The sequence below is a fragment of the Chiloscyllium punctatum genome, chromosome 25, assembly GCF_047496795.1.
Source record: "Chiloscyllium punctatum isolate Juve2018m chromosome 25, sChiPun1.3, whole genome shotgun sequence".
Taxonomy (NCBI): Eukaryota; Metazoa; Chordata; class Chondrichthyes; order Orectolobiformes; family Hemiscylliidae; genus Chiloscyllium; species Chiloscyllium punctatum.
This window is the reverse complement of record NC_092763.1, coordinates 59,589,719-59,617,034: the sequence shown is the minus strand read 5'-3', so window position 1 is coordinate 59,617,034 and position 27,316 is coordinate 59,589,719. Positions and strand designations below refer to the sequence as shown.

The following is a 27,316-nucleotide window of genomic DNA, read 5'->3' as shown; positions in this document are numbered from 1 at the left end:
TAATTCTGAAGATTCCACTGAAAAATGCTTTTTGTTCTTCAGTTTTCTAAGAATGTCATGTTGAAGCTAATTTCAAGTTTTTGTCTGTTTGTTTGACTATTCCATTTTCCAACCTTCATCCTCCCACTTTTGGCTTTTGTACCTAAAGCAAGAAAAGGATAAGTTTTTTTTTATATCAACTCACTAGCTTTCAGTAGTAATATTCAAGCAGTGAGAAAACTGTCTTCACCAATTTGTTTCTGAATGCCATTGGGAGATTCTACCATTGGGAACTGAAGAGAATGGGAATCAAGCCTATAATCATTGCATTTTGATATTCACTCCTCATTTTCTAGCAGTTAATGTAGTCAGCTGTCCAGGATCTGCTTCCTTAAACAGAGTTTGATTTTAAAAGAAAAATGGATATTATTATTTTCATATATGGACATGACTCAACTGTGTGTGTTTTGATTCATACTACTTGGTTAGATACTATAAAAAGAATTTGCAGGGATGTAGGAACAGTAGGAGAATGGGACATGTTGGATAGCTCTTTCAAAACTGGCAGTTGACTGAATGGCCACCCATGCTGTACGATTTTATTGAGATTCTTGGATAAAAGAACTTGATTAAAATTTGCTTATGGACTAATGTATCAAATTACCTTCTTTTTTCAACAGACCTGATGGGAAATATCAACGGTATTGTCTTCCATTTCTGTCACTGTTTATTGAAATTGTTTAAGCAGGGGCATAATATTATACATTTCCCCATAACTTAGTCCTCTGGGACTGGAGACAACTATTTCTTTCTTTCCTCTGCCACTCACTAAATCAGAGTTGCTGGCTTTCTACTTGGTGCTTTCCTTGCAACAGCGCAGCATTGGAAAGAGTAGCCTGTCATGTTTACTTCATTTCTTATGTTGCTATTTCTGATTTTGTTTTGTTTTAGTTCTTGCTTGAAAACAACCGAATGGTCAACATATTCACTGATCTTTATTACCTTACCTTTGTCCAAGAGTTGAATAAAATGCTACAAGGTTGGCAACCAAGTTTGCTTCCAAATGGTAAGTTCTTTGGATTTTCTATCTTTCGTATGTTTATCCATCTGCATCTATGCCTATCTTGGTAGAGAATAACCAATAACCAGAAGTGCCTTCAAAATGACAGTAGTTTTATTTAAGCTATGGCAATAATTGAAAGTACATACTTCCCGATGAACCTTAGTTAAATCAGTAACTGCTGTAGTTAGAGCACACGTAATCAAAATAATAAAGTAGGATTAGTCCATTTGTCTCATCGTGTTCTACTCTGCTGTTCAGGTATGATTATGGCTGATTTGATTGTGGCCTTAATTCCACTCCTGCTTAACACATGACTTTGGGCTTTTTTTCTTTCCTGGGATGCGAGAGCCACCATAAGGCTCATGGGCTTGTTGCCCATTCTCAATTGTCCATGATCTAATTGGTTTTTTTGGTCATATCAGAGGACAGTTACCTAATTTATGTTGGCCAGACCAAGTGAAATGGCTTATTTTCTGCACCAAAAGGGGCATTAATGAACTAGATGGGTTTTTAAAGACAATCAAGAATTGTTTCATTTCTCAGATTTGCTGTTTTTAAATTCCAGACTTAAAATTCCACCGGATGCTGTAATTGGATTTGAACTTTCCTCCCCAGACCAATTGTCTGGCTTGAAGATTCCTAGTTTAGTGACACCACCACTGTGTTACCCTGGGCACATTTGAGTAGATTCAGTCATTCAGATTCTACTGTTCTTTGGGGTTGAGAATTCCAGGGATTAGTTTCAAATATTTAGTGACTTGCTATTTATTTCCATATTTTTTTAAAATTTGATTTCTGTTATCTGATGCATTTTCTAAGTGTGCATGTGAATAATGTTTTGATAAAAGGTCACAGACCTGGAATGTTAACCATGTTTCTCATTCCACAGATACTGCCAGTTCTGTGTATTTTCCAGCAATTTGTTTGTATTTCATTTATGAATAATGTTCTTCTCTCTGTTGCTATTTATGTCTGTGTAGTTTTTTACGTGTTTCCTTTTTCAGCTGGAATATTAAATACATAATTTATTCCTTGATTTTACCTAACAAGTGGTGGTGGGGGGTTGTTTTTCAGTCTGGAGGCCTGTGACCACAAGGATCGGTGCTGGGTCCACTACTGTTCGTCATTTATATAAATGATTTGATTGTGAGCATAAGTTTGCAGATGACACTAAAATTGGAAGTGTAGTGGACAGCAAAGAAGGTTACCTCAGATTATAACGGGATCTTGATCAGGTGGACCAATGGGCTGAGAAGTGGCAAATGGAGTTTAATTCAGATAAATGCGAGGTGCTGCATTTTGGAAAAGCAAATCTTAGCAGGACTTAATACACTTAATGGTAAGGTCCTAGAGAGTGTTTTTGAACAAAGAGACCTTGGAGTGCAGGTTGGTAGCTCCTTGAAAGTGGAGTCGCAGGTAGATAGGATAATGAAGAAGGCGTTTGGTATGCTTTCCTTTATTGGTCAGAGTATTGAGTACAGCAGTTGGAAGGTCATGTTGCGGCTGTACAGGATATTGGCTAGACCACTGTTGGAATATTGTGTGCAATTCTCGTCTCCTTCATATCGGAAAGATGTTGTGAAAGTTGCCATCCGGATTGAAAGGGTTCAGGAAAGAGTTGCAAGAATGTTGCTCGGGTTGGAGTGTTTGAGCTATAGGGAGAGGCTGAACAGGCTGGGGCTGTTTTCCCTGGCTAGTACAATTGCAACATTTAAAAGGTATTTGGATGGCTGTATGAATAGGAAGGGTTTGGAGGGATATGGTCCGGGTGTTGGCAGGTGGGACTAGATTGGGTTGGGATACCTGGTCAGCATGGATGGGTTGGACCGAACGGTCTGTTTCCGTGCTTTACATCTCTATGACTGTATAAGTTAATGTCTTCCTGATGTTTTAAAAATGCCATTGAATGCGAGAATCTCATTTACTGAGTGTTCATCCTCTTGTAATGGAGAAGGACTAAGCTGATGAATCTTTTCTCTTTCTTTAAAGATATCATTTGTCTCACTTGTGTCCTTCTCTTCATGTGTCCTGTTATTTTATTACATTACAGATGAAAGAGGGTCCCCAATTTATGAATGCCTGACTTATGAATACAATCCCATACAAAAGTATCATTTTAAAGATCTGACATATTAATGTCTCCTGTACTTAAAAACGGTGACTTCATATTGTCACTGTTTTGTCATATTGTGTTCCAAGCACATTTGTTAATATTGTGACATTGTTTCTTCTCTAGGTTTGATATTCTCCCGGGTGGAGGAAGAGCATCTCTGGGAATGTAAGCAACTTGGAGTATACTCGCCCTTTGTTCTCCTAAACACACTCATGTTCTTTAACACCAAGTATTTTGGACTGAAGTGTGTCGAAGAGCACATGCGTCTGTCCTTCACTAATGTTGTTCGGCAGTCCAGAAAGTGCACAACACCCAGAGGAACCACAAAGCTTGTCAGCATTCGATACTACATGCCTGCTAATTATAAAAAAGGAAGGGATCAAAGTAAGTGTTTATAAAATATGCTTTATCTTGCAGGGATAGATGAAAGGAGGAACAACTAGGGGATGTAAATCATATAAAATGAGTATAACTCCAGTTTTGCTCCCAGTTGATTTCTCAACTACCATTCGTCCAAGTTTGGATTTGCTTGTTGTAGCCCACATGTTGAGAAAGTGACTGGCCTTCATGGTAATGTGACAATCAGAGCAAGTATGTTTGCTTTCTATAAAACCATACAGAATCAAAGCTTTTGTAAAGTCAACACTGTTTTGTGAAGGGTAGGTTGTGCCTCTCAAACCTTGTTGAGTTCTTTTGAGAAGGTGACCAAACAGATGGATGAGGGCCAAGCAGTTGATATGTATATGGATTTCAATAAGGCATTTGATAAGGTTCCTCATGATAGGCTGTTGCACAAAATACGGAGGCATGGGATTGAGGGTGATTTAGCAGTTTGGATCAGAAATTGGCTAGCTGAAAGAAGACAGAGGGTGGTGATCGATGGGAAATGTTCATCGTGGAGTTCACTTAAGAGTGGTGTACCTCAAGGATCTGTTTTGGGGCCACTGCTGTTTGTCATTTTTATAAGTGACCTGGATGAGGGTGTAGAAGGATGGGATTAGTAAACTTGTGGATGATACTAAGGTCAGTGGAGTTATGGATAGTGCTTAAGAATGTTGCAGGTTACAGAGGGACATAGATAAGCTGCAGAGAGGTGACAAATGGAGTTTAACGCCAAAAAGTGTGAGGTGATTCACTTTGGAAGGAGTAACATGAATGTAGATTACTGGGCTAATAGTAGGATTTTTGATAGTGTAAATGAACAGAGAAATCTTGGTGTCCATGTACATAGCTCCCTGAAAGTTGCCACCAGATAGGGTTGTTGAGAAGGCATACGGTGTGTTAACTTTTTTAGTAGAGGGATTGAGCTTGTGGCTCCAAACGTCATGCTGCAGCTTTACAAAACTCTGGTGCGGCCACACTTGAAGTATTGCATATAGTTCTGGTAACTGCATTATAGGAAGGATGTCGAAGCTTTGGAAAAGGTTCAGAGGAGATTTACTTGAATGTTGCCTGTTATGTGGGAAGGTCTTACGAGGAAAGGCTGAGGGACTTGAAGCTGTTTTTGTTAGAGAGAAGAAGATTGAGAGATGACTTAATTGAGCCATATAATCAGAGGGTTAGATAGGATGGACAGTGAGAACCTTTTGGGACCAATCAGCCACAGATGTAATTCATTTGTGCTTTGAATTTATTTTGAGAATTTTTCCCAGATTCCCAACATGGGTAGGTCTGTCATCAGAAAATGGCACACAAATCTTAGACTAACAAAGGCAAAGCTTGCACTTTAGAAGTCTAGTGTAAACAATCCCACCATTTGCCTCCCACACCTCACTGATTCCTACCATTTATTGTCCACATGGGGCCCTCAATCCCCTTTCACTGCCAAAAAATGCTGAGCAGTGAGAGGTGGATGTAAGTGGCAAAACCATTTTTTGCACAAGTTTGACATAAAATTCAGATGCATCAGGGGCACTCCCAACTATCTTACCTCTTGTTGTTTCTCCTTGCCTGACTTGCTATGCCCAGGGTCCCCACTAAACAAGTGAGGGACCGAGTTCAGCTGACCAGAAAGCCCAGAGGCATGAATTGCCTTTTATGAATGAATGCTAGCTCTCGCTCTAATCAGCTAAACATTTTAAAGGTGTTCAGTCTCCCTGCCCTTAATTATAGTCTTCAGTAATTTTTACATAGCAGATGTTATGCTAACTGGCTTATAATTCTCTGCTTGCCTTCTGTTACTACCCTTAATTAAGGGAAATAAGCAATTTTCTAATCTAAAGGAACATTTCCTGAATCAAGTGTTTGCCATAATTATAAACATTAAATTTTCCCACCTAATTCCTGGAAATCCGAGAATATCCTGGGTATTTGTCACTCTTTCTAATCTTTATTTTCTTCATCTTTACCCCTTTGCCTTTTTGAGTGCCTGACTCTGATTCAATATTAGTTTCCTTGGGACTTCTGGCATGCTGACCTCTTTCTGTATTGCATTGAAGTATTTATTCAACATGTTTGTTGGCTCATTATTTTAATTGAGAGTATCACCGTGCTCATTTCCAAGAGACCCAATTTGCTCCTGGTTGTTTCCATTCCCTAATCTAATTGTAAACAAAACCTGTTGACATTGATATTCTTTACAAGTTTTTCATACATTGTGTAGCTCTTATTATCTATTTTAACATACTCTATTGCTTTTCGTATCTTCACCAAGTTTTGTCATTTAGTCTGCATTCATATGGTTTGTTTTTAGTCTTGCCCCTTATCCCTGGCTCTCTGGGCCAGTGTTTCCCCTTGTCCCCTGCAGTTTTATTTCTGGTAAGTCATACTCTTGTCTTTTCAGGTTTTTGTGTGTCCAATTGATTTCTTTGCTGAATGCCTTGTGATTTTCTATTCTTTCTGTTAAGAAGTTTCCCATTTCGCTGCATTTAAAGCATTCCGTAACTTTCAAACCTTTGTGGTTGTTTTGTGTTGCTACCTTTCAAACTCTGTTGAACTTTATCATTCCGTGATCATGTGAACATATTTAACAAATAGCACTGTTACTTTGTTGACTAATCTTAATCATTGTCAAATTATTGGCCTTTTTGATTGCAAAAAAGATAAATTAAACACACTTCCCTGAAACTCACACTCATACTGCATTGTAGACACACAACTACAACCTATATCTTTGTTTAGATTATGTTTTATAGTTTATTTTTAACCTTCTGTATGCATTAAAATACTGGACAAAAATGATCTATCTTTAGCTTCCGTAAGCCACTAGAGGAGGCAAAGGGTGGAAAAATGAGGTAGTGGTGATATCACTGGACTAGTAAACCATAGACCCATGAAAGAAAAGGTAACAACTTATTTTCCCCTCTGCACTGTTCTCACCAAATGCAAACTTTTATATTCTGTTCTTGCTGCACTCCATTTACATTCACTCTCTGTCAGCAAATATTGTTTACTCTTTCATCTATTTTGAGCCATGCTTAAGTTACAAGTGATTTCTCAAATTTTCTTCTTGCAGTAAATAACACCTATTCAGTCAACCCCTTATAGCTGAATTAACAGTTTGCTATCAATAGCTTTGCTACCATGGGTTTGAACAACGTGGGAAAAATTGGCTGTAGTCAGAAATTCTGTACAACCTTCAGTGACTTCTGAAAAGTGAAGAATGAGTTCAGTTGAAAGGCCTTCAGGTGATACATTACTGCTTATTACGTCAATTCAAACCCTGAAGAGTGTTCATTTGGGAGAATTCCCCAATATCTCCCAGTGTGTGGAATTGTGTATGGCTAGAAATGATGTCCTGAAGATAGGAAGTAACAAAAAAACAGATTGTTAAAATTAAATATATGCTTTATTTTGTTTTGGTAAAAGGAAAATTCTGCACATTCTTGCAGCAGAAGAATTGTTCAGCTTTTAGACTGAGATATAGAAGAAAATTAGGCCATTTGACACCTTGAGTCTGTTCAGCCATTCAAACATGACTGATATGTTTCTCAACCCCATTCCTCTGTTTCTCCCAGTATCTCTTGATCCCTTTTACTTGTCAAGAAGCTATCTCTCTTAGAAACAACACTTAATAACATGAGTACCACAGATTCACCACTCTCTAGCTGAAGAAGTTCCTCTTCATCTTAGTCCCTTCATTCTGAGGCTGTGTCCATGGGTCTTCACCTCTGTTACTAGTGGAAGCATCTTCTCCACATTCGTTCTATCCAGGCCTCTCAGTATTCTGTAAGTTTCAATGAGATCCCCCTCACCCTTCCTCGTCGCTCTAGATTTGAGTACTGTGCTCAACTGCTCCTCATATGATAAGCCCTTCATCCCTGGGATCATTCTAGTGAACCTCCTCTGGAGCCCTTCCAACGACAGTATATCCTTCCTTAGATATGGGCCCCAAAACCGTACGCCATAATCCCAAATGCTGTCTAACCAGAGCCTTCTACAGCCTCAGCTGTACATTCTTACTCTTGTATTCCAGCACTCTCTAAATGAAAGCTGACATTTGCCTTTGTAACTGCCACTGAACATTAATGATGAGCTTAAGACAATGCTGAACTAGGACTACTTTGTTCTTCATATTTCTGAAGCTTTTACCCATTTAGAAAATTTTCTATGCCTCTTATGTTACGTTCTTTTCCTGAGGTTTCACACACAAGATGCAATTTGCATTCACCAACTTCTGCAAACAGTTAAGGTTTATTGAAGCTTGTACAAGCTAGGTGACCCCTTTGACCCCCTCACAGGCACGCGAGGTCGGGTCAAAGTGAGGCACTGAACAAAGAAAACACATCCCCTTTCTACAGGTCAGTTGGCCATGCTTATAGTTACTCTGGCTACTCCCCCATAGTCACATGCCACTCAAGACGACCCCCAGTCTCTCACTCAGTCACATGTTACCCCAGGTATAATGGTAGGATGAGATCATCCTCAGAGGTAATGTAAATGCCCCAATCCTAGAAAGCATTTCTGAATGGATGAGATTGAATGATAGCTTAATTTGATAATGGGGGAGTAATAGCAAATGATTGTCTAATTGGGGTGTGGGTGATTCACATTCTTGCATTGTCGCCCCCACTCACTTCCAGAATGTTCACTCAGTGCGGTTATCTCTTTAGTATTACATCAATGTATAGAGAGATATTCCAATTTAATCTTTTAATATTACACTTGTTCCTATCAAAGTGCATAACCTCATATTTTCCCATATTGTATTCCACGTGTCACTTCTTTGCCCACTCTACTAGCCTGTCCAAGTCATTCTGCAGCCTCCTGCCTCCTCAACACTACCTGTCTCTCCATATATCTTTGTGTTATATGCAAACTTAGTAACCATGCTACAGTCCCTTCATTCAGATTGTTAATGTATACTGTGACAATTAACATGGACCCCTGCAGAATTCGACTGCTGTTCTGAAAAAGACCCTTTTATTCCCTATGCATGGGGCAGTCACCTGGGTAATTTGTTTCTGTTTCTCCTTATTTACTGCACCTGACCTGAGTTACAGTTCTTAAACCAATTTAAAGGGTCATGGCTGTACCTTGTTCCCAACACCACGGGGTCTTGTATAGCAGCCTCCTGATGACCTTGTCAGAGGCCGTCAGAAAATCCATAAAGTTTACATCTACTGGCTCTCCTTTTGTCTAACTTGCTCGTTATCTCTGCAAAGAATTCCAACAGATTTATCAGCTGTGATCTCCCCTTGATGAAGCTGTGCTGACTCACCCCTATTTTACCATGCTGTTCCAAGTACTGCTCGATCTCATCTTTTATTAATGGACTGTAAAGTCTTACCAATGGCTGAAGTCAGGCTAGATGACTTAAAATTTCCTGTTTTCTTCCTCCCTCCCTTCTTATAAAAGATGTTATATTAGCCATTTTCTAATCCTCTGGCACCCTCCTCATCTCCAGTGATTCCTGAAAGATTGCCACCAATGCCAACACAATCTGTTCAGCTGTCTCCTTCAGAACCCTGCGGTGTAGTCCATCTGCTGTTGGTTATTTATCCACCTTTGGACATTCCAGCTTCCCCAGCACTTTCTCCTTTGTGGTGGCCACCACATTCACCTTTGTTCTTGATTCTCTTAAAGTTTTGGTATGCGACTGGTGTCTTTCACCATGAAGATTGATATAAAGTACCTGTTTAATTCATCTGTGACTACTTTGCTTCCAAATACTACCTTTCCAGCCGCGTTTGCCAGTGTCCCACTTTTGGCCCTCTCTTACTTTTTATGTATCTAAAAAACCACTTGTAATCTTCTTTTATGTTCCTCCCTAGCTTGCCCTCATGTTTCATGTTATCCCTCTTTATTACTTTTTTGCTGTTCTCTGCTGGTTATTAAAGGCTTCTGAATCCTTCAGTTTCCCTCTATTCCTACCACACTGGATGCTTTTTCTTTTGCTTTATTTTTCTCTTCAGATCCACATTACTGCACCTGACTTCCCTTAACAGCCGTGGTTGGCCTTGTCCTCCCCTTAGCACATTCCATCTTCCTTTGGATGAATATCTGCTGTGCCTCCCAAATTACTCCACAAACAACTGCTATTGCTGCTCCATCATCTTCCCTGCTAGGCTCTCCTTCCAATCCTGAAAATGTGTTGCTGGAAAAGCGCAGCAGGTCAGGCAGTATTCAAGGAGCAGGAGAATTGACGTTTCAGGCATGAGCCGTTCTTCAGGGCTCATACCCGAAACGTCGATTCTCCTGCTCTTTGGATGCTGCCTGACCTGCGCTTTTCCAGCAACACATTTTCAGCTCTGATCTCCAGCATCTGCAGTCCTCGCTTTCTCCCCTCCTTCCAATCCATTCTGGCCAGTTCCTCCCTCATGTCTCCCTCATTACTCAATTGTTTTCCCATTACATTTGATTTAAGCTTCTCCATTTCAAACTTCAGGGCGAATTCTATCATATGATGGTCACTGACCTCTAGGGGTTCCTTCACTTTAAGCTCACGAATCAATTCTGCCTCTTTACACACCACCAAATCCAGAATTGCTTGTTCCCTCGTGGGCTGTTCCACAAGCTGCTCCAAAAGAACTATCTCGTACACATTCCACAAATTCCTTTTCTTGAATCTGCCATCAACCTGATTTTTCTCAGTCCACCTGCATATTGAAGTCCCCTCCTCGATAGTACTGCTGTTCTTAAGTGCCGTTCTTAAATGCCCTTTCTAACTCCTGATTTATTTTCATCCTGACTATCTGCAAGGAGGTCTGTAAGTAATTCTGCTCAAGGTCTTTTTCTTTTGCAGTTCCTGAAGTCTAGCCATACAGATTTTATGGTTTCTGATTCTATATTGCTGCTTACTATTGATTTAATTTCATACATAGAGCCATAGAAATATCCAACACAGATTCCTCAGTCCAACTAATCCATGCCAACCAGATATCCTAAATTAAATCTAATCCCATTTGCCAGCATTTAGCCCATATCCCTCTAAACATTTCCTACTCATATACCCTTCCAGATGCCTTTTTAAATGTTGTAATTGTACCAGCCTCCTCCACTTCCTCCGGCAGTGCATTCCATAAACACAGCAGCCTCTCCGTGAAAAAGTTCCCAGTTAAGTCCCTTTTAAATCTTTCTGCTCTCTCCTTAAAACAAACAGCAAAGGCAGTTAGCTATGCATGTCACTGCTGAGTCAGACAGCTATGCAGGGTTACTGCTCTGTTTGAATCATCTGGTAACTGCCTTTGTCTCTCTTCCTCCTTTTTAAAGTGCTGTTGTTTTGATCTTTCTCCTCCCCCCCCCCCCCCGAAGTTCCAAAACAATGCAACAGCTTATAATACAGTAATTACTGCTCCTAGAATTGGAAATCAGCTCCAATGTTGAAAATACTTCAAAAAAGGAATCATGATTTGGAGATGCCGGTGTTGGACTGGGGTGTACAAAGTTAAAAACCACACAACACCAGATTATAGTCCAACAGGTTTAATTGGAAGCACACTAGCTTTCGGAGCGCCGCTCCTTCATCAGGTGATTGTGGAGGATACAATTGTAAGGCACAGAATTTATAACAAAAATTTACAGTGTGATGTAACTGAAATTATACATTGAAAAAAAACAAGACAATCAAGGTATTTTTCAATGTATAATTTCAGTTACATCACACTGTAAATTTTTGTTATAAATTCTGTGCCTTACAATTGTATCCTCCACAATCACCTGATGAAGGAGCGGCTCTCCAAAAACTAGTGCTTCCAATTAAACCTGTTAGACTATAACCTGGTGTTGTGTGATTTTTAACTCAAAAAAAGGAGCAGCTCGTACAGTCACAATTTTTTCCTGTCCTCCATTTTGGTATACCCAGAACTCAGTCTTACTAACAAGACAACTCCACCTCCTCTGCCGTTTTTGTCTGCCCTTTCAGTAGAATATCTTGGGTATTCAGTTTGCTCTGATCCCCTTGCAACCACATCTGTGATACTTTCACATACCAGCCAATTTCAATCTGCACTACAAACCCATTTCCTTTGTTTCATATGCTGTGCATATTTAAGCACAACACCTTTAGTCCTGCATTAGCCACCTCGCTTCTCAAAGTTGTCCTCTATCTGGTTAGATTCCTGACCCTTTCTATACTCTGCTTTATCACTTCTTCTGAAAACTTTAACCTCTGCTGAGCCCTCCACTCCTTTAGCTTTTGGGCAAAATTTTCCATGCAACTTAACTCAGTAACACCATTCATTCACACTTTCATTCAAAGCCCTATCTACAGACCTAGTTATGCGATATGCCAGGACTCTGGTTCCAGCACAATATAGGTGCAGTCTGTCCCATGAATTTGAATCCCTTTACTGTCATACTGATCTTTGAGCCATGTGTTTACTACTTGAATCTTGTTGACCTGATGCCAGTTCGTGACTCAGATTTTATTCTGGTTTCTAATTTAACTCCTAGCTGCTCATGTTCCTCAGCAGAATCACTTTCTTCTTTATACCTATTGTGTTGATAGCTAAATGGACCATGATAATTCACTGTCCCCTCTCATTCCGAAGTTCCTCTGCATCTCAGATGAGAGATCCTGAACCCAGGCAACATAGTATTGATCCTGGCCACAGAAGAGTGTTGATTCCCCTGACTATTTTATCCCCGAGTACAATTACATTTGTCTTTTCTCCCCCCATCTTGAATGGCTCTGTGTATGTGGTGCTATGGTCAGATTGCTTACCCTCCCCACAGCCTCCGCTTTAATCCTGTAGACAGCAAAAATCTCAAATCTGTCTGACGAGCTAAAGTCTAAGGCTCCTTCTGTCTAACCTCCCTGCCTCACTCTTAGTCACACCCTCCTGTCCCTGACCAAACACAAGGTAGTTAACCGAAGGGATGTGACTGCCCACTGAAACACACTGTTCAGGTAACTAGTCTTCCCTGATGTGCCACAGTGTTCAAAGCTCAAAATCCAGCTCATTAGCTCTGAGCTGCAGTTCTTCAAACAACCAATACTTGCTACGATGTGATCACTATGAACCACAGAGGTGTCCATCAGCTCCATTCCACGCAGATACAATATATCGCCTGGCCCTTTCTATTTGTTTTTATTATAGAATGTCTAATAGCTTTGAATAATGTGACTTGATGCATTCGCTATGGATATTGTTTGCTCAGGATAGTCTGAAATAAAATTTTATGCAAATCATTTCTATACTGTTCTGTACCACCAAATGATGCTTCAGTTCTTTCTCCCTTTTTTTATATATAGGCAGCACCATGGGGAAGAGGAAACGTGAAGAGGAAGTTGCTGTTTTAGAACAGAGAGAAAACAGAATGAATCCATTAAGATGCCCTGTGAAGTTTTATGAATTCTACCTCTCAAAATGGTGAGACCAGTAATTCCTTCCTGCTAGTATTTTAAACTTGCATTGATTTTTGTCATCAAGATGTACAGTTTTGATGAACAGTTTTGATATTGAAAATTTTCTAATTCTGCTGTCTATTATTATTTTCAGTTACTGCCTGGTATAACATAATTATAAGCAGAATGAAGCTGTTACCTATTTTTGTGATCTGTCCAGTGGTTTTTAATTCTAATTATTTTCTCAAGTTTTTTTTTGAAAAAGAGAATTAAGTTCAACTCTGTCTAATGTGCAGAGATGGTGTTGGAAATAATATTGGCTGATTTTAAAGTTGGTAAACTTGGGAGATTATGGTCTTGAGCCAGAGAGATAGGAAAATCTGAGACTAGGGTAATGAAGATTAATAGTCTGTGGACAGAGAGAGTGGTATTTGAGGTGGTAACGTGGATCCATTGTGAAGGGAAAAGCATTCACTTCCTGAGACCTTTTCCCTTTCTGACTTGTTACTTTGTGCAGGATACAACTATACTTTTATCTTGGTATTTTTATAAATAGATTTTAGTTTTTATTAGAAGGGAAAACTGACCAAGCCTTTATGTTAAAAACAAACACTATTCTTTTATCTGTTTGTGAAACAATGATATAGGGAAATGGAAAATAGGAGGAGTAGGCCTTTTGAGCCTGCTCCATTTGATATGGTCATTGATCATCAGCTGCAGTTCTCAGTTCCTGCTTTTTTTCCCCATAACCTTTTATTTCCTTGAATCCTAAGAACCTCCTTCTTAAAAACATTTAATTTGTTTTGGTCTCAACTACTTTCTGTAATAGACAATTCCCACTGTCTGGGTGAAGAACTTTCTGCTCATCTCAGCCCTAAATAGCCTACCCAATATCCATAAACTGTCACCTCTGTTTTTGGACTCCCCCTTCATTGTTAACATCCTTCTTGCATTTACCTTGTCTCGTCCTGTTAGAATTTTACAGTTTTCTATGAGATTTCTTCCCTCTTCTAAACTTGAGCTAATATAGTCTTAACCAATCCAATCTGTTTCCTTGCTTCAGTCCTGCCATCCCACAAATCAGTCTGGTAATCCTTTGTTGTACATTCTTCCTCTGGTATGGAGACTGAAATTGCTCACACCACTCTCGGTGTGGTCTCACCAAGGCCCTGTATAATTTCAGGAAGACATCCCTGCTCGTGTACTTCAATCCTCTCATTATGGATCCCAAGATGCCATTTGCTGCCTTCTCCGTTTGCATGCTTCGTTTCGTGTACAAGGACACCCAGGTCTCATTGCACTCCCCTTTTACCACTCTATCACCATTCAGATAATTTGCCTGTGTGTTTTACTGCCAAAGTGGATAACCCCACATTTATCCATGTGGTACTTTATCTGCCATGCATTTACCCACCAACTTGTCCAAATCACACTGAAGCATTTCTGCATCCTCCTTACTGTTAGCCGTCCATTCATTTATGTCATCTGCAAACTTGAAGATATTACATTTAGTTTCCTCAATTATTATATTTGTGGTTAGCTGGGTACAAGCATTGATCTCATGTGGTACCCTACTAGTCACTGGCTGTCACTTGAAAAATATTATTAATTTCTGCTCTTTGTTTCCTGTCAACCAGTTCTCTCTCCATGTCAGTACATGATCTTCAATCCCATGTGCTTTAATATTGTTTTGTAATCTCTTACTTGGAACCTTACTGAAAGGCCAAGTTAGCTATCTCCATTATCTCCCCCATATCAACTCCAGTAATTCCACCCTTAAAAAAAATCCCCAACATTTGTCAAGCATAATTCCGCCGCGCCCCCGCCCCAGTAAATCCATGCTGACTGTGCGGGGACCTGTTACTGTTTTCTGTCTTTAGGGAGAATGAAGAATGTAATGCACATTGTTCCTTTGTCACTTTTATAATCCACAATCTGCTTATTTTGTTAAAATGATACCTTGATGCAATATGTTACTTAGGCTTTTTGTATGATTGCTCTCACTTGGTTTCTTTAATGTGTTAACAAAACTTTACAAAAATATCCCAGCTAGAAGGTTAATTTCAAGTTACTTGCTCTTCAGCAGAAGTCATCTAAGTCACAGTGATTAGTCTCTGCACTTGACTCAGGAATCTCTCAACAGAATCTGTTAGTTTGAGTTTAGATTTTTTTTTCAAAATAACTTTGTTGATCCCTTTATGAAATACTTTCCAAAAGCTTATTTGCAAATTATCAATTTAAATATGTATTCATAAGCCTCAAAGCAAGTCGCGTAAAGCTTGGATATCTTGCATTTCAGAACATTCCCCTCTGATCAACTAACACTATTTGCACGTTCCATGACACCAAAAGGCTGCTGATAATGATGCCATCAAATAGAATCCACCCACTTTTAATTCATGTATCAGAATTCAAAGACACAAGTTTATTAAAAAGTAGCATCTATTTATTCACGTTTACACTGGAGGGGATGCAAAAAGGATTGACCAGGAAGCTTCATTTTAGCTATGAAGAGAGGTTGGATAGGGTTGGTTTGTTTTGTTTATAGCAGGGAAGCATGAGGGGGACCTGCTGAGGGGCATAGACAGGGTAAATAGAAAGCAACTGTTCCCCTTTGAAGGGTCAGTAATTAGGGGTATAATTTTTAAGATGAAGGACAAGGGGGTTAGGGATTTAAAGACAGCCTTTATTCACCCAGAGGCTGCTAAGTATCTGGGAATGCATTGGATGGGAGGGTAGTACAGGCAAGAAGCCTCGCAACCTTCAAAAAAAAACGTGGATGAGCATCTGAAATGTCATTACATTCATGACTATGAGGTTAAGTGCTGGCAAGTGGGATTGTGTAGATAAGTTCAGTGCAGATTTAATGGACCAAACAGCCTCGTTATTGTATGACTAGGAGAAAGTGAGGTGCAGATGCTGGAGGTCAGAAAGTCAAAAAGTGGTGCTGGAAAAGCCCAGCAGGTTAGGCAGCATCCGATGAGCAGGTGAGTCGACATTTCAGGCATAAGCCCTTCATCAGGAATCTTTACTGTATGACCCGATTAAAGGTCAGATTGTCTTGCAGAAAAAGGCTCTGGAATGTCCAACTTTCAATGAAGATGGTCCCCTTTTAAAAGGAGCACTGCTCTTTCCAATTGTTTGAAAGAGCTGATTTTTGTCAGTATGATTCCATACATCTCCTGCATCACAGTTTTTAACTGAATGTATGTCTGCAGAACGTTTGGCCAAAGGGGCTGCATGGGCAATCTGTTAACTGGAATATCCATCAATGCTATTGAGCTGACCAATGTTAGCCATGAGGCACGTATGTTTTTGAGCAAACAACAGTTTATACAGCAAACCAAGTCTATTCACAAAATCTATCTAAAAAGAATATCAATGATTCGAACGAAACTGTGACAAAAACCCCAGAGTTTCTCCCACTGAGGGCAGAATAATTTCTTGAGTAAAATGCAATAAATTGAAGATTGCAGTACCAAGTTGGGTTTAAAATCCACCCCAGACAAACAACACTGTGATCTTCAGGAAATTAGTTAATTGCTGCCCATAATAACTATGAACATGGATGCCATGTCATTATATTCGATTGTTGTTTGTGTGCAAAGGTTTCCATCAATAATTGCTGTGTCTTTGTTCACTTCGAGAACATTGAACAGTACAGGCTCTTCAGCCCTCGCTGTTGTGCTAATCTTTTATCCTACTCCAAGATCATACTAACCGACATACCCTTCATTGTACTATCTTCCATGTGCCTATCCAAGAGTTGCTTAAATGTCCCTAACATGTCTGACTCTACTACCACCATTGGCAGTGCATACCACACACCCATCACTCTGTGTAAAGAACCTACCTCTGACATCTCCCCTAAACCTTCCTCCAGTTACCTTAAAATTATGTCCCCTTGTGATAGTTATTTCTGCCCTGGGGAAAAGTCTCTGCTGAAGAGTAGGTAATTTGGGAATTAACCTGTATAGCGTTGTTCCCATTTGAAAAATTGACTCCAAATATCATCAAAATGCAGAGTAGAGGAGGTACAAGAGAAGTATTCTTGACTGCTTCAAGATTTGGTTCTCAACAGAATGAAATTTGAGTGGAGATGAGAACACCAAATAAAAGGTAATATTTTATGAATGATACTCATCCAAATGAATGTTTTGTTTCTTGTTTTGCTGCAGCCCTGAGAGTATGAAGAGCAGGAATGATGTTTTCTACTTGCAGCCAGAACGCTCCTGTGTGGCGGAGAGCCCCCTGTGGTACTCAGTCATTCCCATGGATCGGAGTATGTTGGAGAGCATGCTGAATAGAATTATGGCTGTGAAGGAAATTTACGATGACTATTCGAAGGATTCACTTGAAGATGATGATGTTGAAGGATGATGATTAGTAGATATTGTACAGAATTCCTTTACTTTTATTAGAAAAAAAAACAATGGGTCATTATAGGCTGGCCTACTTGGTGCTGCGGGAAGAAAAATTACTACACACGTACTTGCAGAGTCATGTGGCCTATTGTGAGAGCAGAGGTGGTTAGACTATTGCCATTGTTTAGAGACAGTATCCCTTTTAGCTTGCGTGCATTTGCTGACAGTCAGGTGTACGTAACATTTTGCAGTGACCAAAAGCTATAACACAAACCTTAAACTCCTGCAGTCAGTAAGCAAACAGCTTTGTTCTTGCTTTGAATGGAACAGACAAGATCTATAGTGGAATGCTCACTGCTGCAGTGGGAGAGTCCTCCAATTAATTGCAATCCTTGGGATTTTAAGAGTTGCTTAAAATTATTAATGTAATGAAATGATGGATGCTGCAAAATAGCCTGCCTTCCCATTGTGCTTCCATTTTGTTTTGAGAAAAAGAGCTTCAGAGGGGTAATGGAGAGCAAGGAGAGAGATTGAAGTTAAATATGTCTAGAAGTTATTGCCTTGCATACCTTTTCTAGGAGAATTTGAAGGTAAGCGGCATATCACTGAAGCACACCTGGATTTTAATCTCTAAAATATCCTTGCATTTGCTATTACATTACAGTTTAATTCTCAACTGTTCCCTTGTTGGAGCTTGGGAGAGGCATGAAAAGGGAGAAATGTATCCAAAGTGCATGAATAGAAATTTAAAAATATATTTTTATAATTAATTTGAAAGTAGAAAAAAAGTAATATCAGCGAGTCATCTAGCTCTTGAAAGGGTGTTTTCTGGTTCAATCTGCTAAGTCTGATTCAGATATCAGGGGTTGAAGATCTAAGTGAATGGTTGCTAGAGAAAATGAAGAACAGAAGAAACAAGGAACTTGAGCATCATAAATTGACACTTCTTTATAGCTCTTGTCTACCCCTCTGATGTGTTTGCTGGTTTTTGAATCTATTTTTTTAAAAATTATTTTATTTCATTTTTTATTATAACCAAAAAGGCTGTGAACATTTATAGGTGCTAGTTGTCACCATTTGTGCTAGTGCAGGGGATCTTGAAATATTGGAGACAGCAGGAAGGTTATCCAGAAAGTACTTTTTTGTTCCCAGTTTCTGAATTTTAATTTGTTGAATTGAGCCTTTTTAATTCCTTCATCTTTTCCCTCCGCTGCTATAATTAGGAGCATTGATGCTTTCACAGCATTTCCTATCAGACTGTGTCCAGCTAAATTTCTTTAGCCTCTCACATGGTAGATTAGAATTTGAAGTGACATTCAAAAATAAACAAAGATGTAGCTCATGCAGATAGCTAATGGACTGAAATATCTGCTTCTGATTTGGTCATTCATGGTTGATGCGGTTAAGGCAAGCAAATGGTGCTGCATCCTCATACAACACTTGTTCTATCTTTCTACTGCCAAGTGGTTCAACAGAACTGTTGGAAAAATTCAGTATGTGTGGAAACTCATGAGAAGGGGATCAAAAAGGGGATACTGTCTCTTATGTGTATTTCTGTAGTATATATGAATCTGTTTCAGTGAGCTAGATCAGTGTAAAACCAATCTGTTTTAAAATGATAAATATCTGCACAGTATTCAGTTGGTAAGCTGATGGTTTGCCAAGTTCTCTCAGTTTAATTTTTTTTAAAGAAAAATTTAAAAGGTGCTTATGCAAACTGGATGAACCATACATTGAGGGATTTACAAACTGCTGTACCACAATCATCAATTGTTAAGATTCCTATATCTAGAAGAAAGCAGTTGAGTTTCATTCAAATCATTTCAGGAAGTGTTTTTTTTGATGTGATGTAACATTTAGGGGGAAAAAAGTATTTACATGTCCGCAGTGAAGCATTTTTAGGGTATGTAGTGTAGGAACACTATAATAACCCTCTTATATCTTCCTTATGTTGAATTGTAATCTGTGAAGAACTATGTCTTCTCCACTTAGAGTGAAAGAAATTCTTGATAGATGGGTAATTTGAAACAATAAGAATCTTGATTTTATTACGTAGTATGGTGTATGCTTCCATGATGCTATCTTGTTTTGGAAAAAAGGGATTAGAAGAAAGAAGGTGGCCGAAGTTTGTTCCAGTGGACCCTGTTAAATGGTATCTGCTTCTAGAAATGCAATTGTATATTTGTTAGATTCTTTCTAATAAGTAATAACAACAGTAATATTCTGATCTGGGATTTAGTCCATTCATCCAATAATGGCCATTGGTTGTTTTACTGCTCCTAAGCCTAACCACACAGTCATTGTATAAATTGTTGACCAAAGCTGAACTATGTCATCTTATTTTATTGAAAAAGATTGTAGAAAAGTGGCTGAAAACATAAAGATTAATCGTGTTCTCCCCGTTACACTTCTTGTCTATTGTGCATTCATTGGTCCTTTTTAACTAGCTGTACAGAATCCCCAAACTTGACGCTTGACTTCGTTGTGATGAAAATGGTTTCTAAAAAAAAACTTCTGGTTTGTGGCTGCAGGCATTAGGACATTGAGCAAATGTTTGTAAGGCAGCCTTTTTCAATGTTTCTTCGGTAGAGTTCATGAAATGTTGTTGAACCATTGCAGCATACAGTAAGGGAAATGACTTCACTCTTTCATAAACCCTTTCTGTTCTGTTCACCCTCCACCCCGCCCCCCCCCCAGTCTCTTGTCCCATATCCCACTGTCAACCTATACTATCAACATACTATTTGTTGTATGACTGAGGTGATTTATTTCAAAAAGTGTAAATAATGTCTGTGCTCACTTTTTATATTTAGTTGTCAGTTTAGATTAGTTCTGTGGAGATTAACTATTCACGTCTATTTAAGTGGTTGATTTGCTGTTTTACAATATTTTAAAAGCATCTCTCAATGATTGGGAAGCAGAAGAGATGAGGTGGTGTGACACAATTGAGTATTTTTGAAATTCTTGCGATGGCCAATAAACAAAGGATAAATGAAAAAGTGTGACATTCCAAGAAAGGCTCACGTGATTGTTTTAGACTCCTCACCTCTTCACATAATTTCTGCACTCCTGAACTCTGACTCATTGAATACATTTTCATCATACTTTTGAGTGTGAACAACCTCATTAAATATTAGTAGGAACAGTGGCTTGGTCATTTTTACTCCTGATTTTCAATTCCATACATTTAACAGAGTTGGTGACTGTCTATTGCTTTGAAACTATTCATTTTTCTTAAAATTCCGCTGAACAAAAGAAATATTAGCGATTGGTGTCCACCAGGTGAGATCACTTAATGAAGCATAGGTTAGGCATTACACACTGGAGGTTTTGCTGTCTGTAACTCCATTCCAAACTGGATGCACTTTGCCAGCTGAGCCATTGGGAGACAAAATCTCCAAGCCTACATTACATATAATGTTGATGATGTGAACCATTTTTACAGCTGTTCAGTTTAAAACAGACATGTTGCACTTGAAATTCCATTTTTAAAATATTCCGCGTGGCTAATTGTGGATTGAGTGATATTGGTTTTTCAAAATAAATTTCTGGAACAGTTTATTTGAATTGCACTGATATTAGCTTTTGTAGCTATATGTTTTCCAAAGCAATAGTACTAGCATTTTTGTAAACTACGTCGACTGCCTCATTGCTATTTTGGGCTTGCAAAGTACTATTCAGATGTGTTGGTCTGTTTAGGATTGGCAAAAGTAAGCTATTTGGGTGAGAATATAGGTGGAAAATCTTGTCAGCTTTTCTTCCCTTCTGTCACCTTATTTGGTGCCTTCTCTTGTCTCCTTGTTGTTCACAATGAATTGATTTAAAGTTTGACTTGATTTGAGGCTCCAAACTACAGGATGCAGTTATGATTAAATGTCATTGGAGCTCAGATCTAATGTCTTTTAGGTCAGGAGTCTGAATATTAGTTACTGTGTAGTCACTTTGTTTGTTCTTATGGAATATCTATGCTTAATCTAACTTTTTTTTAACCCACCCCACACCCCTGACTGCAACTTGTAGGTCTCACTCCATGTCCTCGCTGAGAAATCTTGTCCCTTTGCTCTTGAGAACTTTGCAGAAAATTTGCTTTCCTGTACATGTTCTCCTTGCTTGCAGAAGTGTCCATGAACTTGAGACGAACCATTAGCTGTCTTGTTTCTACTGTGTTAATCTCAAATGGTGTAAATTACTGCATTTTACAATAATTTGCAAGAGATTTTACTGTTGGTTGAACCTCTCATACAATAAGCTGCTACATTAAACTACTGTGTTTGAATAAAAGTTGTATATACATCTATAAAGAAGGTGACCCTTGTACTTGGAGTAATACATATCAGCACCTTGCCAAATCCTTATTTCAAGGAGCCAAACTAGGTGACTTTTTTGCCACAACTGTAGCTGCCTACAAATAAATGCACCAAAAGTGTCAGAAATTCCACCTTCACTGAGCCAATTCCCTCAACTGCTGATTCAACAGTTAAAAAGTGGAATAAAAGGTTGCTGTTATTTAAAGAAGTAGTTTTTGTAGTTGCCATTGGCCTCAACCATCTGGCAAGTTGGGGGTAGCTTTTTGCTTTCCTAACGTCTGTATAACTGTCACCAAGTTAAGGCAGAAGGGTGTTATCGAGCCACATTTGCTGTTTTGTGAGAATGATTCAAAGGAATCACTGAATCCTGGCTCTTAAAATTTACAGCTTAGAAGTTTTATTATAAGAAGCTTTCAAAAAGAGTGAAATGAAAACATGTGCTCCAGTAAAATTACTTGTAGAGTTTGGGAAGCTGTTTAAGTCCTTATGAACCTACTTTGCTTTTAAAGTCTAGTTCTACATCATTCAACAAAGTAACATTTTCAAAGATTTTGATAGTGAAATGAAACAAGTAGTAGTTCTACTCTGTTCAGTAATTCTTACATGATTGCATTGTGGAATCTGCACTTAGAATCACTCATCCAGAAGTTGATTTCAAAGATTTGTTTCCCCAAGTACAGTATATGGATAAGGTTTCAGATGAGTAATGACAGTGATGGTAAAGGTTGCAGCTTCATTCCCTAAAAGGACATTGGTGAACCAGATGGTTTTTTTTTCAACAATGGTTCAAAAGTAGCATCCATGTAATAGTCCACCCCATAAATTTAACTTCAAAACGTAGGCAAAAGAAATTTGCCTATTACTCAAATATGTATGGTAACAGTCCAATGATAATACCACTGGGCCTTTGTCACCCCTGACTTTAAGGTTAATATCTGACTTTATACGGTAAATGATATTGAAAAACGTTGGGAAATTGGCTCCAGAAAGGCTAATCTTTTGATCAATCCACCATGTTTTTCAATGCAGTCAAGTAGATTTGGCTTTGGGCGAGTGAAATCCTAGAGCACATCCACAGCATTTCAACTAGGGAAACTGGTAGATGAACGAATGATTGTTCAGACTGTAGATACATCAGGATAATAAATTTTGTTCATTTTACTGATCTATCTCTCAAAACAAATGCTTGAGGTTCATCCATGTAGTTTTGTTAACTTGTACTGCATGGCTAGTGTCTTGACATTCGTAAAACAACATGCCTTCGACGTTGAACACTTTGTGAAACACTTTGCAGTGTCATCCATTTTTGTGCAGACCCTCCGTGATAAATTCCTCGCTTTGTTTTTCACCTTTAATGTTTAAGATCTGAAACAAAGAATAGATGAAACAGAGCAAAACTACTGAAAAAGTTTTAATTCACATTCAGCATGTGAACAAGGACATTTTGTCATCTTTGCTAAAAGTTTGATTGTGGTTTGGTGCTCCGATGTGGCCCACCTCCACTCTCTTATTAATTGGTACAGTTACATGACAAGTGTACACGAGTTTGGCTAATGGAGAGTTACTCCTCCAGAACTTTTGTCTTCTGTTCTGCCATAGCTGACAACTTCACAGTCAGAGCTTTTGGTTTGCTGAGTTTGAATCTGCAATTTCACTGAAGCCTTAAAATACAATGAATATGTTCTGATTAAACTTGTAGCTTGTGCTGAATTTACTAATGTTGATTCCAACAGAGAGATAGACTTGACATAATTTTATATTCGATGAAGAACTTTCACAGAACTGTTAACTGGATAAATGGGCCCAATAGCATTCCCCCAAAGTTGTTTTGCTTTTAAGGCAAGGAAACAAATCAGTACTCGAGTACACCCTGAGATAAAAGTACACTTTACTAATTTGAGCTGTAACTGCATTCCTTTTACTGATCAGTTTGGAGAAAGTGAGGACTGCAGGTGCCGGAGATCAGAGTCAAAAAGTGTGGGAAAGCACAGCAGGTCAGGCAGCATTCGAAGAGCAGGAGAATCAACGTTTCAGCATATCAGGAATGAAGGGCTTATCACCAAAATGTCGATCCTCCAGTTCGGATGCTGCCTGACCTGCTGTGCTTTTCCAGCAATACAATCTCGACTCTTGATTAGTTTGTCCAAGCATTTCCTAATTGGGGGTAAGAGGTAGTTTAGAGCTGAACTGTTTACATTATTATGGGCAAATGCTGTAATAACACTGAGCCTATATCATCCCTACCATTGACTAAGGCCCATCAGTCCTGTGCTAACGTGATGCCTTTCTAAACTAAAACCTTTTTGCCTCTATGCAGTCTTTATCCCTCTATCCTTGCCGATTTCATCTATAAAGTGTCTCCTAATGTTGCAGTTTTATCTGCCACCATCACTGCCATCATATTCCACACATTTATCATCCTCTCGATTAAAAACAAAAACTTGCCTCATCTTTAAAATAACTTTTACTCATCTTTTGATGTTAAAGTGTAAACAAAACCAATTTTGTCCAAAGCCTCCTAATTGCTAATACCCTCAAACCAGGCAACATCTTGGTAAACCATTTCTGTTGACTCTCCAAAGTCTCTACATCCTGTTAGTGTAGTGACCAAAACAGTAGACAATATTCCAAGTGTGGCTTTACTAAAGTTCTATACAGCTGTAACATACTTGCCAACTTTTATACTCAATGCTCTGACTGAAGGCAAGCATATCACATGCCTCCTTGTATTACCACTTTTCAGGAAACTGTGGACCTGTACATCTGGATCCCTCTATGATGTTACCGAGGGTGCTGCTGTATACTGTAGACTTCCAAAATGCATCGCTTTATTTGTCCAGATTAAGCTGCATCTGCGATTTCTCCAGCCAAAATTTCAGCCTAAATCCTGCTGTTCCTTTAGCAATCTTCACTAATCTGGTTACAGATCTTGCTAAAGTCCAAAGACAACATTTACCACCATGTCTTCATGTTTGAGAAACATGACCTTTCCTAGGTCTATGTTTTCCCCAAATGTGAGTAAATTCTGTCCTTAAGAATCTTCTCTAATAGTTTTTCTGCCACTGATTTAAGGCTCACTGGCCTGTAATTTCCTGGGATTATCCCTGTTGCTTTAAGGAAAATCATCTGCAGTGCTCCAGAACAAGTCTTGTATTAAATCTTTGTATCTTGTTTAGTCACAAGTCCCCAGCAATTTCCTCATTTGCCTCCCTCAGCATTCAGGGATAGTTTACATCAAGTTCTTTAGACTTGTCTACCTTAATGCTTTTCAAATCAAGTATTTCACAAGTATGCTTATGCATGAGTGGGATGGAGGTGTGTAGTGCTGGGAATGTGGAGGGATTGATCAAAACTATGAAAAAAGATAAAATATGTTATTTCATATAAAGTAGCAATTTGTGTATCAACTATTAATGTCACTTGTGTTAGGAGGCCAAGTTTAAATTATGGATAGACCAAAGATGCAGCAACCTAAGTATTCTCAGCTAATTGCCCTATTGCTTGCTACTTTTAAAGTGTCTATCCCTTTACCATTAACTGGGTACTTGACCAGCACAGTTGCAATCACCTTCAACACAAGTTTCAGGAGCATTTTTCTCCCCCGTGGGCACGATAGCGTTTCTACTCTAAAAATGAGCACTCTTAACTACATAGACTTCTTTGCAGCAGATGTACCATACCTTAGTGTCAAATGGGGTGGGTTTTCATTTTGGGTGTTACTTTCCCAAGAGTGTGATGAAGCCCATGGTGCTGATTTTTCCCCGCTCTTGGCTTTATACTGAATTCTGATCACTTCATGTTGCTATCTTGCATTTGCAAAGTGTTTGGCAATTGGTAATCCACTTGAACAGTAAAAAGAACTGTGTAATTCATCTTTACAAGTCAAATTTGTCAAAAGAAGAATGGTTATTGTTTTCTTTTAGTATTACAAACAACATCCGCTCAAAAATCAGTACAGACCCAACCAAAAACAAATAAAGGTAAGTACTATATTGAAGTTCCAAGAATGGTAATCTTATTTCTACACCTTAATGCATTTCTTTCCTTCATCCTCATCCCCTCCTTCCCTGGACAATCACATTTAACTGTGCAAAATAGCTGGAATTAAACATTCTCAATGGGGGATGGTGTAAAAAGGCAGATTTTTAGTTTCTGTGGTTGGATCAGAATCTCATCTGTATGCAGTTTGTATTATTGTGCAGCCAGAAAACTTGCCAGCCTGTCATAGTTGTCAGCACTGAACAGACAAGGGAGTGGATGTGTTGCTGTATGGTACTGTGCTATATCAATATCACATTTAGACAGTGTTTGTGCTACAAACTGTTGTCTTATGTGCTTCAGTTAAACTAGCATGTCTGAAAGGAGTGAAGGAGAAGCTTTGATCAGTAAGGTCACACTCTTAAGGACACTTGGAGTCTCTCTCTAGATGTGTTTGGCTGTGATCAGCATCTAGGAATTAGGTCATCGTCGATCCTATACTTAAAGTCCAACCAGTCTGAGGCTTAGAAAAGTCAGTGAACTTGTAAAGCCCTCAAGTGTAAGGAGATGCTGGGCCATTGTCAGTCCTTGGGCATATTGCAGGGGAGGTGGGACAGGAAGTAGTTCCTCCTGTGTTCAACAAAGTGAGAAACTGAAGTGTAGAAATGGGATAAATTGTACCTAGGAGATAGATGGAATAATGACTGTGAAGGTGGTGATGTGTGTACACTGTTACATAATGCGGGTTACCAATAATTGGTATGGCAATGTGGTATGCCAAGGGCTGAAGTGGAAAATAGATTTTTACTGTCAGTAAAGAGGGTTATATGGATAATGTGGGCAACCTAAAAGCTGATGGATGACAGCAAAGCTACACAAAAAGGATATATGGAGTGGGTGAGGGAGTCATGACTTCTCCATGGTCACACTTAGGCAAGTGACCTGGATAGTGTGTCATCTTTGTCCAGACCTCAACTGTGCAACAAGGATAAAAAATGGCTGTATGCAAACAGTAGGTAGAGTAACAATTTGTGGGGGTGAGGCGAACTTATTTCTGATGAGGTCTGTTATGGGTCAATGCTTTAAATTATGACACCCGCCTGCCAGATTTCTCTGTGCAGCTTATGTATTGACCAAAAAGCACATCATCCTTCTAGCCAAGAATTATATCTACACCATTGATCATAACAGTTTAATTGTGGTATCATCTTTATGAAGTAATCTCAGGTGAACTTGTGTCATTTGCCATCACCAGTTCAACACATTCCAGTGGTCTCATTGCTATACCAGGGTTTGGAGCTGTTAATCCATTCAAGTGAACTGTTTGAATATAAGCACCCATGTTTTTTGATACTTAATTTATTGAGTTGTGTGGGTGGCAATGTGAATTATGCAGATTTATGCAACACAATCTCTGTCATAGATCCAGATGGAGGAATTACGTTGCCCTTCTTTGAGGCTGCTATACACTATTAAGAAACTTCATTTGTTTGATAGCAACAAATTCCTGAGACACGCGAGGAAGTTGTCCTGTATCTGAAATTCCTCATATAACACAAGGTGCCATTTTACTGTCTCACTTCCACAACAGCCACAATGCAGGAGGCAGGTGTTAGAAAAATAGCAGCAAGCCCAGAAAGAACAACATGTTCTACTGGTTGGCAATAGAGGTAAAGAACTGTGGTGTCAAGGAACCCTAACCAAACTGGGATCAATGGGAATCAGTGTAAATTCTACTGGTTGGAGTCATATGTGGCACATAGGAAGATGATTGTGGGTGTTAAG

General features: G+C 39.0%; 1 protein-coding gene across 4 annotated transcripts in view; it reads left to right on the top strand.

The window, feature by feature from the left end:
• Positions 1-20,263, top strand: part of LOC140495980 (zinc finger MYM-type protein 3-like) — a 141,481-nt gene extending 121,218 nt beyond the window's left edge. For all 4 annotated transcript variants that reach the window (XM_072595358.1, XM_072595359.1, XM_072595355.1 and 1 more), the window contains 4 exons: positions 931-1,045; positions 3,279-3,539; positions 12,790-12,907; positions 17,061-20,263. In XM_072595358.1, the coding sequence (XP_072451459.1) occupies positions 931-1,045; positions 3,279-3,539; positions 12,790-12,907; positions 17,061-17,262 (696 nt within the window). In that variant the 3' untranslated portion in view covers positions 17,263-20,263. The remainder of the gene's footprint in view (positions 1-930; positions 1,046-3,278; positions 3,540-12,789; positions 12,908-17,060) is intronic.
• The last annotated feature ends 7,053 nt before the right edge of the window (positions 20,264-27,316 follow it).